The following is a 14,903-nucleotide window of genomic DNA, read 5'->3' as shown; positions in this document are numbered from 1 at the left end:
AGATGGTGTTGATCGTGATCCACTTTGTGGAGGTGCTGGAGAGGGTGTTGATCCTATCGAGTGATTGGAAACTTCCCATTCCAAAACAGACTTTTGCATAGTTTGCACAGGCGAAGACAATTGAGAAGCTGGCGAACGTGAAGGAATCTTTTCATATGTAATTACATTTGGAGTCGTTAAAGAAACGTTATCCTCATCAAATAAAGTAGTCGACATTGGTGATAGCTCGCTATTTTCATTTAAAACAGATATGAACGACTCTGATTTAATGATTGAATTCCTGTCGGTATCAAATACTAACTTGGGACGCTTCGACACGTTAGTATACGATCTGAAAAGAAAAACCATGTAATGTTAAATAGAATGAAACTAGATAGATTAATATAATAGATCATAGCATAGGGGGACACACATACCGCCTCCTTTTAACGTGTTTTTCTAAAAAAAGCATATTTTCATACAAGAAGAATGTATTTCGACGACTGGCTTCACTACCACTTCTTGTTTCTAATTCCTTTTGTCGTTTTTCTCTGGCAAATTTTTCACGTAGTTTAACCCATTGTGTTTGACACTCTGAAACTATAATATATATGTTTCAAACCATCAAATTATGTGTCATTGATTGTTCCAATCAATCGTATTAATCTTATTAATCTTACCTAACATTTTTATTACTGACGCGATTTCCTTCCACGAATTCTCTTTCATTAGACGATCCTTGAAATTTCTATCTTGATGATCATACAGATGAGGATAACTTCTCACGCAATCGATAAGTAATTCGTCGGTTGATTTAATTGTATCATTGTCATTCATTTCATTGTCGATCATTTCACTTGAATTTTCTTCGCGTCCAGTAAGGAATGAACAGTATCTATTATGATCGATCATTAAAAACAAAATATGTAACTCTACTTAAAAAACTGTATACGTAAACAACGTTTAACGTAAGAATTTTATCCTTACGAAATTTTTCACCGCTACGGCTTCCGTCTTGCGTAGAAAAATGTAGAGGGGAATAGTCGACTCTGATTGGAGGATTTCCTTACGGTTTACGTGTTACGTGTTAAGTAGATTCGTGTGTGAAGGCCTTCACGGCCACGGGCCAAACGCGCCGATCAGCTGGGGCCGCGAACGGCCCCGGAGAGCGACGACCAGGCCCGAGCGCACAACGCGACGTCGAGCCATGCGCAAGCGGCGCGGGCCGCTACGCACGCGCACCCTCGAGCGAGTTAATCAGCCGGAACGATTAGCCCCTATAAAAAGGGGTAACCGAGCTAAAAAGATAACTCCTTTGGAGACGAGCTTCCGAGCACGACACACTCATCCGCAAGTCTCGATACCAGATCCTGTCGCACGCTTCGCAGTGGGAAACCAGCGGTGGAGTGTACTCCGCCACAGTCGAGTATTTTCGACACTGCGCACGCGTGCTCACCTGCACACCGTACCCGGGCACACACGGGGTGGAGCGCTCTCCGCCTCGACCGAGGATTCTCGGGACCGGGTGCACTACTTGACCCGTTATCAGACACGGCTCACAGGGACCAGGAAGCGGAGTACACTCCACTTCCGCCGAGTATTTCTCGGCATCCGCAGTAGCCAGCCGATTCCAGTCACGGCCTCGCGCCGTCCGCGACCGTTCCTGCGCCGTGAACACCCAAGCCTACGCTTCACGAGGCCGACCAGAAATCCGCGTACCGTGTTACCGCACCGTACTGTCATCGTCATTCATTGCATCTCACGCTTCATCACTCATCTCACCGCATCTATTGTAAATACACCATCTCATTCCGCGTCGTTACCTCTCGTCCGTCCGTCCGTCCGTTTCGCGACCGCGTTATTAGATTAGGTTTTGTACAGAAAGTGTATCTACGTCTTCTTTATCAGTGTTAAATATATTTATTTTATGTTCTTTTCACCGTAATTCGTGAGTCGAGTACTTTCACCTAATCCCTCGAACCCTGCCACCGGCGAGCAAAGTCCGCGAGGAAATCTGTATGCGCCTTACCATTTATGTTTCGCGCCGTTGTGTCTGTGCATCGTGCACCCTAGGGCTCGCGCTGTGCCCCTTTGTTAGTTTTTTTGTTTTTGGTTAGTTACCGGCACGCGCGCGACAGCAGCGTCTCTAAGCGTTCGTTTTGTAAGTCAACTAGAGTCGTACGAGTAGCCGAGCCGAACGCAGTGTGTCCACTAGCCGCTGTGTATAGAAATCGTACAATAAGATATTCGCATTGTGTATGGTGAGCGAAATAAAGAGCGTCCACGTACGCACATCAGGCGCCTTCTTAATTTGGCCCCTAACGAAACATGGTCCTTCGAGCCGGATCAGCTAATTGAGTTGATTCCGTGACTTCGTACGCCGCCATACATCTACATCGAGGGCTCGCTGAACGACGAAGACGTCTTCGTCCGCCATTTTGTAAGGGCGATTCTACTCGCACGGCATATTCGCACTGCCGTTCGGAAGTAAAACAGATACTTCCGAGCAACAATCTTGGACTCGAGCGGCACTTCGGCCCACGAACGAGTATCGCCACACGAGGCGCATCACATAACCAAAGGGGTAATTCGGCAGTCGGCCGGATTAGAATTACCACGGAAGAAGCCTAGTTCCACGTGGTCGTGACCGGCACCAGCATCGCATCTTCGGCGTCGAGCGTCTGGTCAACCTCCAGCTTTCGTCGCTTCGTCGAGACAATCCAGCAGCGAGGCGACCCGGGACAGCTTTGCGACAGCAGTTTCGAGCGCAAGTACACGACCGTCGGCAAGACCGTAATTCACGTTAATGTTGTAACGAGCGCGGTAGTCTGATATTGTTCCTAGTAGGCGTGTTAATTGTATCGGTGAACTGTACACGAAATGGCGACTTACACAGCCAGTGAAGCGAAGAACAAACGTAAGGCTATTAAGTCGATGGCCACGCGCATTCGGACATTCCTGGATCAATCGGATCCTACGCAATTGTCGCGATTTGATCTCACGGAACGTGTGAAAAAATTAAACTCGTTGTGGGCTCAATATGACGAAACGCAAACACGCATCGAGATGTTAGACCTTGAGAATCCCGGCGATAAAGAAGAGGCTACTTTGCTTAAACAACATTCGGATGAGCGTTCAAGCTTTGAGATACCGTACTTTAATTTGATCGCGCGTTTCGAGTCAGCTATTCACGATCTCGAAGTTCGCGAGAGTCCGGCGAACGCTGAACCTCAGGATTCCACAACGATACCCCAACGTAATCCTGCATCGAGTCAGCTTCGGTTACCCAAAATTACACTGCCATCTTTTTCAGGAAATTATGAGGACTGGTATACTTTCTATGACACGTTTGATAAGTTGATCCACAAAAACCCCGATCTATCTGGAATCGAGAAATTTCATTTCCTGAGAACATCCCTCAAGGGTGATGCAGCTGGGCTCATAAAATCAATTGAAATTACCACAGAGAATTACGAGGAAGCGTGGGAATTGCTCATTGAAAGGTACGATAATCGTCGTCAAATAGTTGACAGGTATGTTAAATCGCTTTTCGAATTGCCTGCTATGGCAAGGGAAAATTACAAACAACTACGCGCCCTGCTTGATGGCGTTTGTAAACATTTACGCGCTCTTAAAGCTCTTGATCGGCCGGTTGATTCGTGGGACGATCTTATCGTGCATATGGTCCTTTCTAAACTGGATACCACAACCAAGAAGGAATTTGAAACGAGTCGACCTGACTCTTCGTATCCTAAGTTCAAGGAACTTAAGGAGTTCTTGTCGCAAAGATGTTTAGCTTTAGAGTCAATATCAAATAAAGCTAGTCATTCAAACTCGGCTGCCAATAGCAGCATTCAAACTCAGAAGGCAAAACAGAACGTGGCAAACGCAGCCACTACAAATCTCAGTTGTAATTATTGCAAAGAGAGTCATTTCTTATATCAATGTGAAGCATTTAAAAAATTGTCGGTCGATAAGCGTTTCAGGTTCGTCAAGGATTCCCATCTATGCATCAACTGCTTAAGGTCTGGCAAGCATCAAGCCAAAAATTGTCCCTCATCATCTTGTCGTAAATGCCAAGGAGCTCATAACACTCTTCTACATTTTGAAGCTAGTGCATCACGGGATGCTAGTTCTTCGGAAACAACCTCAGACAAAGAAACGACAGTCGCTCCTGTGGTTACACAATGTTCGCTGCAAAATCCCTCAAGGGTGCTCTTGTCCACTGTGGTTGTTCATGTGTGTGATTCAAGGGGCAAGACCATCGCATGTCGAGCTCTATTGGACAGCGGTTCACAACTGAACTTTGTTACCGAAAATTTCGCTAGTAAACTACGATTAAATAAGCAATCGGTAAACCTGCCAATTTCTGGCATTGCACAAGGCAACGTAATGGCGAGACATTCTGCCAACGTAACCATACAGTCTCGATTCAATAGCTATAGGGAACAAATAGATTGCATTATTCTTCCTAAAATCACCCAAAAACTGCCACAAGAGTTTATACAAACGTCGCAATTTAAAATTCCGGCCAACGTCCGACTAGCGGATCCTAATTTTAACATTCCGGGTGATATCGATCTATTGATAGGAGCTGAAGTGTTTTGGCGACTCATTTGCATAGGCCAAATTCGAAGGTGCAGAAGCCACCCTACGCTTCAGAAAACGAAACTTGGGTGGATTCTGTCGGGACAGGTAACGCATTCACGTAGTTCGAGAAAGGAGGCTGCTTGTCATCTCGCGGCTACTGACGATCTCCATGAGACCATTTCCAGGTTTTGGGAAATGGAAAACAATTCCCTTAATAAGACTAATGTACTTTCAACAGAGGAGACCGAATGTGAACGGCATTTTCGGGAGACCACATCGCGCGATAGGGACGGTCGCTTTATCGTTAAACTTCCCATTAAGGAGGACGTAGTTTCGCAATTGGGCGATTCTAAGCGAATTGCTGAGCGGCGTTTCTTCGCGTTAGAGAGGAGGCTATCAAAGCAGCCTGATATTTACGACGAATATCGCAGCTTTATGCATGAATATCGGGAGCTTAATCACATGCTTCCAGTTGAGGATACGTCAAACTTTGTCAATCGCGTTCATTATTATCTTCCGCATCACGCAGTTGTTAAGAACACGAGCACGACCACTAGACTGCGCGTTGTATTTGATGCTTCTTGTAAGACGGAAACGGGACGATCATTAAATGACGCGTTGCTCGTTGGTCCCACAATTCAACAAGACTTGTTCTCGATTTTGGCTCGTTTTCGTGCATTTCGTTTCGCAATGATCGCTGATGTCGCAAAAATGTACAGGCAGGTGCGTATCGATCCCTCCCAACGTTGTCTCCAACGCATTCTTTGGAGGGACGATCCTCGGCAGGAGTTGAAGGTATTTGAACTGGCCACTGTTACCTACGGCACGGCCTCTGCCTCTTTCTTGGCCATACGCTCCATGCAGCAATTGGCACAAGAAGGCGCCGCTTCATATCCCTTAGGGTCGAAGGTAGCGTTAAGGGATTTCTATGTCGACGACATGCTGACTGGTGCTCCCACCTTGAGGGAGGCGCTGGACATAAGAGATCAGATAGTCGGCTTATTAGAAGGTGGAGGTTTCGAATTGAGAAAGTGGTTTTCTAATGATCCGTCATTGGGGGATAGCAATCCTAAGGGCGCCAGGGAAATAGACTCTGGGTCCGATCACAACAGAACTCGCACACTTGGTGTACGCTGGAATTGCCAGCGGAACGTTTTTAGTTTCACAAGCCCCAGTGAACAGTCGTCTTCGACACGCCTGACGAAACGTAACATCCTATCCAGAATCGCTCTGATTTTCGACCCGTTAGGCTTGCTGGGTCCCAGCATTGTAATCGGAAAACTTGTCATGCAGGAGTTGTGGTTGTCAGGAGTTGAATGGGATGAGTCGGTTCCCATGGAGCTTGATTCTAGATGGCGGATGTATGAAGATCAATTGAGGCAGTTAAACAATATAGAAATACCTCGTAAAATCCTGGTTGATGATGCAAACTTCATTGAGCTGCATGGATTCTCGGATGCAAGTCAGCAAGCGTACGGAGCGTGCGTATATCTACGATCTTCTTCCGATCATCGTAACTTTGGTGTTCATTTGATAGCGTCTAAGTCACGTGTAGCCCCGGTTAAGGGTCTTTCGATACCGCGATTAGAGCTCTGCGGTGCACTGTTACTCGCGCAGTTGGTTGATAAACTGAAGAAATGTTTGTGTCTTACAATCGACAATACATATTATTGGACTGATTCTAGCATCGTCATCCATTGGTTACGGGGATCCAGTAGAAACTGGACCACGTTTGTCGCGAATCGCGTTGGAGAAATCCAGACGCTAACATTAATCCAAAATTGGCGCCACGTGTCAAGTAAAGAGAACCCAGCTGATTCACTCTCGAGGGGTGTCATGCCTGGGGAATTGTTGCGAACAGACATTTGGTGGCACGGGCCTAAATGGCTGCAGAGTACTGAGTCCGAATGGCCTGCCTCTTGTGTGAATATTCCGGACGAAATACCGGATAAACGAAAGACAAATACGGCACGTTTTTCTTGTTTAATTGCGGGGAAACCGGAGCTCGACATTTTTGAAAGATACTCTAGTTACGAAAGACTTATACGAGTGTTTGCGTGTTGTTTACGATTTATCAATGCGATCAAGCGAAAAGGGAAGGGAGTCGATTGTAAGCATTCTGATGGTAAGTTAGCAACCTCGGTAGTACCATACTCAGTCGAAGAGTTGGAAAACTCAAAATTAAACCTTGTTAAAATCTTGCAAAGAAGGTACTTTAAGGCAGAGGTTGATGACTTGTCTAAACTCGGTACTATAAAAAAGGGGAGTTCCTTGTTGAAATTAAATCCCTTTTTGGACGAGGGTGGAATCCTGAGAGTTGGTGGCCGCCTGAAGCATGCGAATTTGTCATATGACACGAAACATCCGATCTTGATACCCGGGCGTCATAATTTTACTAGATTACTTGTAATGCACACGCATACACGGTTGTTACATGCAGGAGCTCAGATGACGTTATCGTCCATTCGTCAAACGTTTTGGCCATGCATGGGTCGTAGCATCGTCCGCAACGTCATATCCAAATGTATAGTTTGTTTTCGCAATGCTCCGAGGCTGTCTACTGCGTTAATGGGAAACTTGCCCGAATCTCGCGTTAATACTGTCACAAGGCCGTTTGAAAAATGCGGAGTTGACTATGCGGGTCCAATGTATTATAAGGAAGGACAACGTAAGAATTCGCGTCTAATTAAATGTTTTATAGCGGTATTTGTATGTTTTGCGACTAAGGCTCTGCACATTGAGCTGGTGGGCGATCTTACTACCGACGCGTTTTTAAATGCGCTCAAGCGCTTCATTTCGAGGCGAGGCCGTCCGAGCGACATTTATTCAGACAATGGTTTGAATTTCGTAGGCGCTGAGCGTCAGCTCATGGAATTGTATAAGATCTTTGAGGATGAGAAGTCAAAACAGCGAATAATCGATGTTAGGAACACTGAGCGAATAAGGTGGCATTTCATTCCACCAAGGGCACCGCATATGGGAGGTCTTTGGGAAGCTGGAGTGAAGTCTATCAAATTCCATATCAAACGCATCGTGGGTGAAGCCTCATTACGATATGAGGAATTTTTGACTTTATTGAGCCAAATTGAGGCCATTGTTAATTCGAGGCCGCTTACTTCACTGTCATCAGATCCCAACGATCTCTCTGTCCTCACGCCGGCACACTTCTTAATAGGCGGCCCGCTTACGTCTTATCCGCAGCCTAACTTGGAAGATTGTAACACTAATAGGCTGACGAGATGGCAACGCGTTGAGCAATTGCGCCAACATTTTTGGAAGAGGTGGGCTAAAGAGTACCTCCACACTTGTCAACAACGCACCAAATGGAACACTAACGAAGCGCCTATTAATGTGGGGCAACTCGTAGTAATACGAGAGGACAATCTACCTCCATTGGTCTGGTCTTTAGGACGTATTGTGGAGGTGTTTCCGGGTGACGACGGGATCGTGCGAACGGTATTAGTGCGTACTGCGAAGGGTAGCTACAAGCGCCCTATTACCAAACTCTGTGTTCTTCCGATAGATTAAGTATCGCATAAGGCTGTTAATATTACTATAGTTATGTAAGATCGTTTTTTGTTTTTGTTTCCTTGCGATTAATGTTTAAGTATATATATGTTTGTTGAAAGCATGAGCTTTCAATGCGGGCGGTATGTATGCGCCTTACCATTTATGTTTCGCGCCGTTGTGTCTGTGCATCGTGCACCCTAGGGCTCGCGCTGTGCCCCTTTGTTAGTTTTTTTTGTTTTTGGTTAGTTACCGGCACGCGCGCGACAGCAGCGTCTCTAAGCGTTCGTTTTGTAAGTCAACTAGAGTCGTACGAGTAGCCGAGCCGAACGCAGTGTGTCCACTAGCCGCTGTGTATAGAAATCGTACAATAAGATATTCGCATTGTGTATGGTGAGCGAAATAAAGAGCGTCCACGTACGCACATCAGGCGCCTTCTTAATTTTGGCCCCTAACGAAACAAAATCGATTATGCAATCGTTTCAGTACAATAAAAGAAACATTAAAAAATGGTAAAGTAAAATGTGGAAAATGTTGTCTTAGAGCACCTATAAGACAAACTGTTGCTAAACACTTAAAAACTAAATCTATTGATGTATACCGTGCTGAGAAAGCGAAAGAACTGATGAGCGAGGGAGATCCTGAGCCACCACATTTATACATATAAATCATCAGTTTTACATACAGCTAAAACTGAATTTAATAATGCGCAATATTTAGATTTAAAACCTATAATAGCAATACTTATAATGAAACAGGGAATATTTAAAAATAGTATTCATAACCTTGGATTGGATTCGTGTTTTGTTCACTATTGGACAAATCATCACATACACATTTTTCGCGAGTACTCTACAAAACATCCGAGTTGTATTTGTATAGACGCAACAGGCAGTATAGTCACCAAAGTACAGAAACATGGAAATTACTTGTCAAAACACATTTTCCTTTACCAAATTATTGTCAACTATGATGGAGAACAATTTAGTGTTGCTCAAATGCTGTCCGAAAGCCATCACACGAATATGATACAATTTTGGCTTATGGAATCGCTAAGAAGTGGCGCGCCATATCCAACAGAAGTGGTCATTGACTTCAGCAGAGCACTGTTAACAGCAGTTGTACGATGTTTCACAAGTGTTTCACATGTTATAAAACAGTTGAGGAATATGCAGATGGTTGTAAAGATCAGTTTCTTCCGCGTTGCTACATTAGAATAGATGTAGCACATTTCATTAAACTATACGCCACATTTTTGAAAGGTTTATCCAAACGAATCAAAATTTTTTATCTTGCTACAATAGGATAAGTAATAAAATGTTCTAACATTGCAAAAGTCCGGGAAATTATAAAAGATATTTTAACTATAGCACAAAGTGAAACAGAAGGTGCTTTACCAACTGGGGAAATAACGCAATGTGAAAATGCGAAACTGCGACTAAAAGAAATAATAGGTATGTACATAAAAGATTAATCAAAAAAGATCCCATAAAAATGATTACCACTAAACTTAACGATCTCGTCAAGTCTTGGCATAAGAACGGTCTCATAGAAGATTATGTATACATATAATACTTCGAACTTCATTAACGGTAATCTTCCCAGATGTTACGGGCTGCCAAAGATACATAAAACCGGGTTTCCCCTACGGATCATAGTCTCGGCATTAGGCAGCCCACTATACAACGTGGCCCGATTTTTACACAATATCTTACGAAAGTCAATTCAAAAACCGGTCTCAAATATGAAGGATAGTTGGACCTTCGCGAAAACTATTTACAATATGACAATCGATGGAGTGAGTCCCGATTGCGCACATAACCGATCGGACACAGCAATATTTCCCGATCGGACACAGTCCCGATCGGACACAGCCCCAATCGGACACAGTCCCAATCGGACACAGTCCCGATCAGACACCGTTCCTATCGGACACACTCCCGATCGGACACATTTTGTATCGGACACATATGGTTGCAATCGGACACAGATTCTATCGGACACAGTCCCGATCGGACGCAGGCTCGATCGGACACATTTTGCATCGGACACATTTGGTTGCAATCGGACACAGATTCTATCGGGCACAGTCCCGATCGGACGCAGGCTCCACCGGACACAGGCCCGATCGGACACATTTTGTATCGGGTTTGCGTATTTCTGTAAAGCACAATATTCTTGTGTGCGTATGGATTTACAAATGATGGAAAATTATCTGCTTTACAGAACAGTTAATCCGGGTTAAATATATATAAATATCCGGACCCATCTAGAGTCACAGTTTGCCTTAAATTTCATGTTATAAACACTTGAAAACCCATCTAGAGTGTCCGATCGAGTCCGCGTCCGATCGGGCCTGTGTCCGATGGAGCCTGTATCCGATCGGGACTGTGTCCGATAGAATCTGTGTCCGATTGCAACCATATGTGTCCGATGTAAAATGTGTCCGATCGAGCCTGTGTCCGATCGGGACTGTGTCCGATAGAATCTGTGTCCGATTGCAACCATATGTTTCCGATACAAAATGTGTCCGATCGGGAGTATGTCCGATAGGTACGGTGTCTGATCGGGACTGTGTCCGATTGGGGCTGTGTCCGATCGGGACTGTGTCCGATCGAGAAATATTACCGTGTCCGATCGGTTATGTGCGCAATCGGGACAATCCCCAATCGATGATGATAAGTTGATCGTTTCATTGGATGTCACAGCATTATTTACAAATATACCGAAAGAATTAGTCACTGATGGAATCAAAAAACGATGGCATGACATCTCCAGTCATGCAGCTTTCAGCTTGCCACAGTTTTTATATGCAATCAACTTGGTCTTAAGTTCCACATACTTCAGTTTCAATGGACGGTTTTATGAGCAGATTTCTGGTAGCCCGATGGGATCTCCTCTCTCACCGATTCTAGCGGATATTGTAATGGATGACCTCGAGACTCACTGCTTGCGACTATTGGAATTTGAAGTTCCGGTCTTCGTTAGATATGTAGATGACATATTTGCCATAGTTCCGAAGAGCGGAATCGGTGATATGCTAAATGTATTTAACAATTATCATCCACGGTTAAAATTTACACACGAAACCGAAAGTAACAGCTCCATTGCCTTTCTAAACACGTTGGTCATCAGAGACAATGGTAAATTAGTAACTAATTGGTATCGGAAACCCACATCTTCTGGGAGATACTTGAATTTTTTCTCAAATCACCCTCACAAATACAAAATTAACACGATTATAAATTTGGTTGACCACGCGATTCTGCTCTCGGACAAACAATTTCATCGTTCCAACATAGAAATAGTTGAGTCAATACTAACAAACAACTGCTTCCCCAAAAAGCTAATCAAAAGACACGTAAAAAAGAGACTAAAAGCGCTCAATAGTTGCAACAATGGTTCTGACTCGAACCGCCGAATCCGCCACACTCTTAATAAACACGATTTCGATGTACTATACACGGTCCCAAAAAAACTTGACAGATTTATCAAAAGAAGAAAAGATAAAATAGACAATAACAAAAAAACTGAACTAGTGTATAAGCTTAAATGTGACGATTGCAACGCGGTATATATTGGACAAACAAAACGATATTTAGAAACGCGAGTTAAAGAACATAGAAACGACATTAAAAAACACGAAAGCAATCACTCTGTAGTGAGTAAGCATCGTGTCACACATGATTTCAATTGGACTACTCCTGAAATTCTACACAGAGAACGAAACAAGAGAAAGAGAGAGATTGCTGAAATGTTTCATATAAAAAGACACAAAGAAGCGATTAATTTAAAAAAGGACACTGATAATCTCAACGCTATATATGACAAAATAATTAAATACACCTAGTATGCCGTTGTTGATCTGAAAAATGTTTGTCTCAAATGACATTAGAGTCGCACATCCTAAACCGACCGTTCGTTTAGTCGTCTTTCGCCTTTGAACGGATCGTGATGATCGGAGAAACAGAAAATTTGCAAGTGCTGCGTTCCCTGTACGTGTCTTTTTGCTTGGACAACAATTATGACGAAATGTAACACTAACTGCCTTGCAACACAGTATTACTGTTACACGGATTAGCTAACCAATAACATAAGAAACGTAAGTCTATTGTTTTTTGAAAAACCTGTTAAAATCCACGTTTAAATGCGTTAATTAAATTATTCATAGATTTATGACGTGCCACGACACAGTTCAGTAACAAACGATGTACACACATATAAATTGTTTTAATATTATGACTTAGGTCCGAATTTTCACTTGTTAATCTGTCCTTGGTTCTTCTAAATGAGAACTGTACATTAATGTAATGGATTTATGATTGTAGATTACACTATGCACTAGAAAAGGGCCAAAATCCATGGCCGAAACGTCGTGCTAATTGAAATTTAATAAAGTGGTCAGTCAGGTCAAATTAATTCTCCATTTCGATAAAAGATTTAGTTTAGATTTTGGAAAAATTGGTTCACAACGATTCTACATATATTTCTAATTTTTTTATAAAGTAAAGTTCATTTCGTTACATTACTGACTTTTATTCAACTTTAGCTTCTAATTATAGTTTTACATGAGCCTTTAATTTGAATTTTTAGTATTAAAATAAGTAAAAACTCCCAATTAAAATTTTCTTCTACAGGTTAAGGGCTTGAGGAAGTTTAAATTCTTATGCCTTTAAATTTTAAAGAATTTTTTAATTTTTAATTTATTTTTAATAATATTAACGAACAATTATTGGTAAAATTTTGGAATCTGATATAATAAATATATTATAGTTAAAAAATTTACATAGAGATGAAAAAGTTTCTATTCCTTTACATTATTAACAGGTATTACTTATCAATATGAAGTAGAAAGCATTATCGATAACCATGAAAATATAAAAGAGCAAACTGATACTGATGAGATAACTGAGAATAATTACACGAATTTCCGTAATATGTGGGCAGCATGGGGAGCAGAAATTAATGCAGAAGTAATGGCTTATTCTACTGAATATGGTGACCATGAAAATGCTCATTATTATCCTCAGTTGGCAAAACGCCTGCTTAAAGATATCCAACTTCCACTTTGGTCTTGCGTCAGTAGAAATCAGTTTGGCTATGGTCGAGTGCCTGCTTCTAGTGCACCAGTTGAAGGAGAATTCAATAAAATTAAAAACAATTTATTAAAAACTTCTAAGCAGCACTTAAGGATCGATGAATTTATTGCGATGCATTTAAATTATATTAATGGCAAAATAAAAATTGTTAACGCAGCTCAACATGATGTAACGGAATCTGAAGTTGAAACTAATAATACAGAAGAAAATAATAATACAGAGACAGGAATTAATAATAAAATAATTTTAAGAATTCAAGGTTCAATTAATTCGTCATGTCCAGCTTGCAGCAATGGCGATATACCAACTGGTGCACATCAGTGTGCTACATGTAAAAACGCAGTACATGTACTAAACGAATGTTCATTACCATTTGGTGATTGTTCGTGATCGGGTGAAGAGCTCGCGCCGCTAGTCTCCACCTTCGACGTCGATTGAGAGTGACCGGGAATCGCCCAGCGCTGAGCGTCGAGCTTGCGTAGCGAATCGCCGACAGCGATTCTATAGCGGCGAAAAAAGGAACTGAGCGATTTGTAGAAATCACAAGAGTTTATTTCACACACAGCTTACAAAAACCCAAACGGTTAACTTCGACGGCGAGGCGCTCGGGATTAATCGGAAGCAGTTTATGTACGGAACTCGGAGATCCGCTCGGAGCCCGAACGAGTGACGCGACGGAGATCTTGCCGAGCGTAGATGGCACGCTCACGCGGACGAAAATCTTGAGCGCGGTGTTAAACTCGAACAGGCGCGGGACCGTGTAACTCGTTCCGATTTAATAAGAGCACGCTCGCACTTTGCAACCAGATTGATTCAAGAGATTCGGAGCCAGACTTCTGCCAGCGCAGAATTGATCGGTCTTTTGTAGCCAATCCGCTCACCACTGATTGGTTGCTCGTTTTCGCAAAAGATACTCCCACTCGCCTAAAGATTTTAAGGACAAAGGGACCGGGCGAACCATAACAGCCGCTTAGCCAGTGACCCCGGTCAGCGGAACGACTCTCGGTGTTTTGCCACCGCGATCGAACTTTCCGGAACGATAACGGTGCGAGCCGGAGGTCGACGGTTGACAAAGAGATCGTGGACAGCGAAATGTTGTTACCGAAGATTCGTTCCCGAACGTTCGATTTGAGGCGAAAGTACGGTCACCCGATTGGCATAGCATACGCGGCAGGGCGAATCTTAGACAGTGATGAAGAAGGATATGGCGAACAAAGAATGCAAGAAATGTTTTGTAGAAAAAAATACGCCAGATATATTAGCATCTAACGAAATTGAAAATTGGCGAGGATTGGCACAACCCCCCTCGTGTGGGCCACCTTGTCGTGGTGAGGGGGCTTAAGGCGGGCACTCCGGATGCCTCCGGGGGGCCCGCCGACTAAGAGCCCACATGGCCAATGTATGGCCTGGCCGAATATCGGCCGGGGAGGGTGGGGAAGCGGTGTCCCGCGGACATTCGTCCGGAGGGGCACCGTGGACCCACAGCGTGTCCCCGAGACCATGCCTCATGGTTTCGGGGACGACCTCCGGTGTCCCGCGGACAACTGTCCTTACGGGCACCGGGGGTCGGGGGGGTCCCCCCTTACCGGGGCCGGTGGGGCTTTTCCCGTCGGAGCTCGGGGGGGGACGGGGGGCGGGTTTTCGGTCTCCCCATGCTGGGGGGCCGGGAAGCCGCCCCGCCCGGGTAGACGGGTCACCGGGGCCGCTCGGACATACTCCGAGGCGGGG

The 14,903-nt window shown here is 43.9% G+C and overlaps 2 protein-coding genes across 2 annotated transcripts in view; one reads left to right on the top strand and one right to left on the bottom strand.

The window, feature by feature from the left end:
* LOC105556768 (putative uncharacterized protein DDB_G0290521) overlaps positions 1–831 on the bottom strand; it is a 2,060-nt gene extending 1,229 nt beyond the window's left edge. The window contains exons 1-3 of the mRNA XM_012003882.1: positions 660–831; positions 417–579; positions 24–331 (exon numbers count right to left, since the gene is read on the bottom strand). Of these exons, the coding sequence (XP_011859272.1) occupies positions 24–331; positions 417–579; positions 660–831 (643 nt within the window). The remainder of the gene's footprint in view (positions 1–23; positions 332–416; positions 580–659) is intronic.
* Positions 832–2,859: 2,028 nt separating this feature from the next.
* Positions 2,860–13,154, top strand: LOC105556767 (the record flags this gene model as incomplete). Its single annotated transcript, XM_012003881.1, has 5 exons — positions 2,860–8,047; positions 8,959–9,213; positions 9,447–9,530; positions 10,785–11,219; positions 12,904–13,154. Coding segments are annotated over exons 1-5 (6,213 nt in total), but the record flags the coding sequence as incomplete, so codon positions are not given.
* Positions 13,155–14,903: the final 1,749 nt, after the last annotated feature.

This window comes from Vollenhovia emeryi, unplaced genomic scaffold (assembly GCF_000949405.1).
Source record: "Vollenhovia emeryi isolate VEMERY1.0 unplaced genomic scaffold, V.emery_V1.0 DF939792.1, whole genome shotgun sequence".
Classification (NCBI taxonomy): domain Eukaryota; kingdom Metazoa; phylum Arthropoda; class Insecta; order Hymenoptera; family Formicidae; genus Vollenhovia; species Vollenhovia emeryi.
Note: the sequence above shows the minus strand (reverse complement) of the source record. Positions and strands in the feature narration are given on the sequence as shown.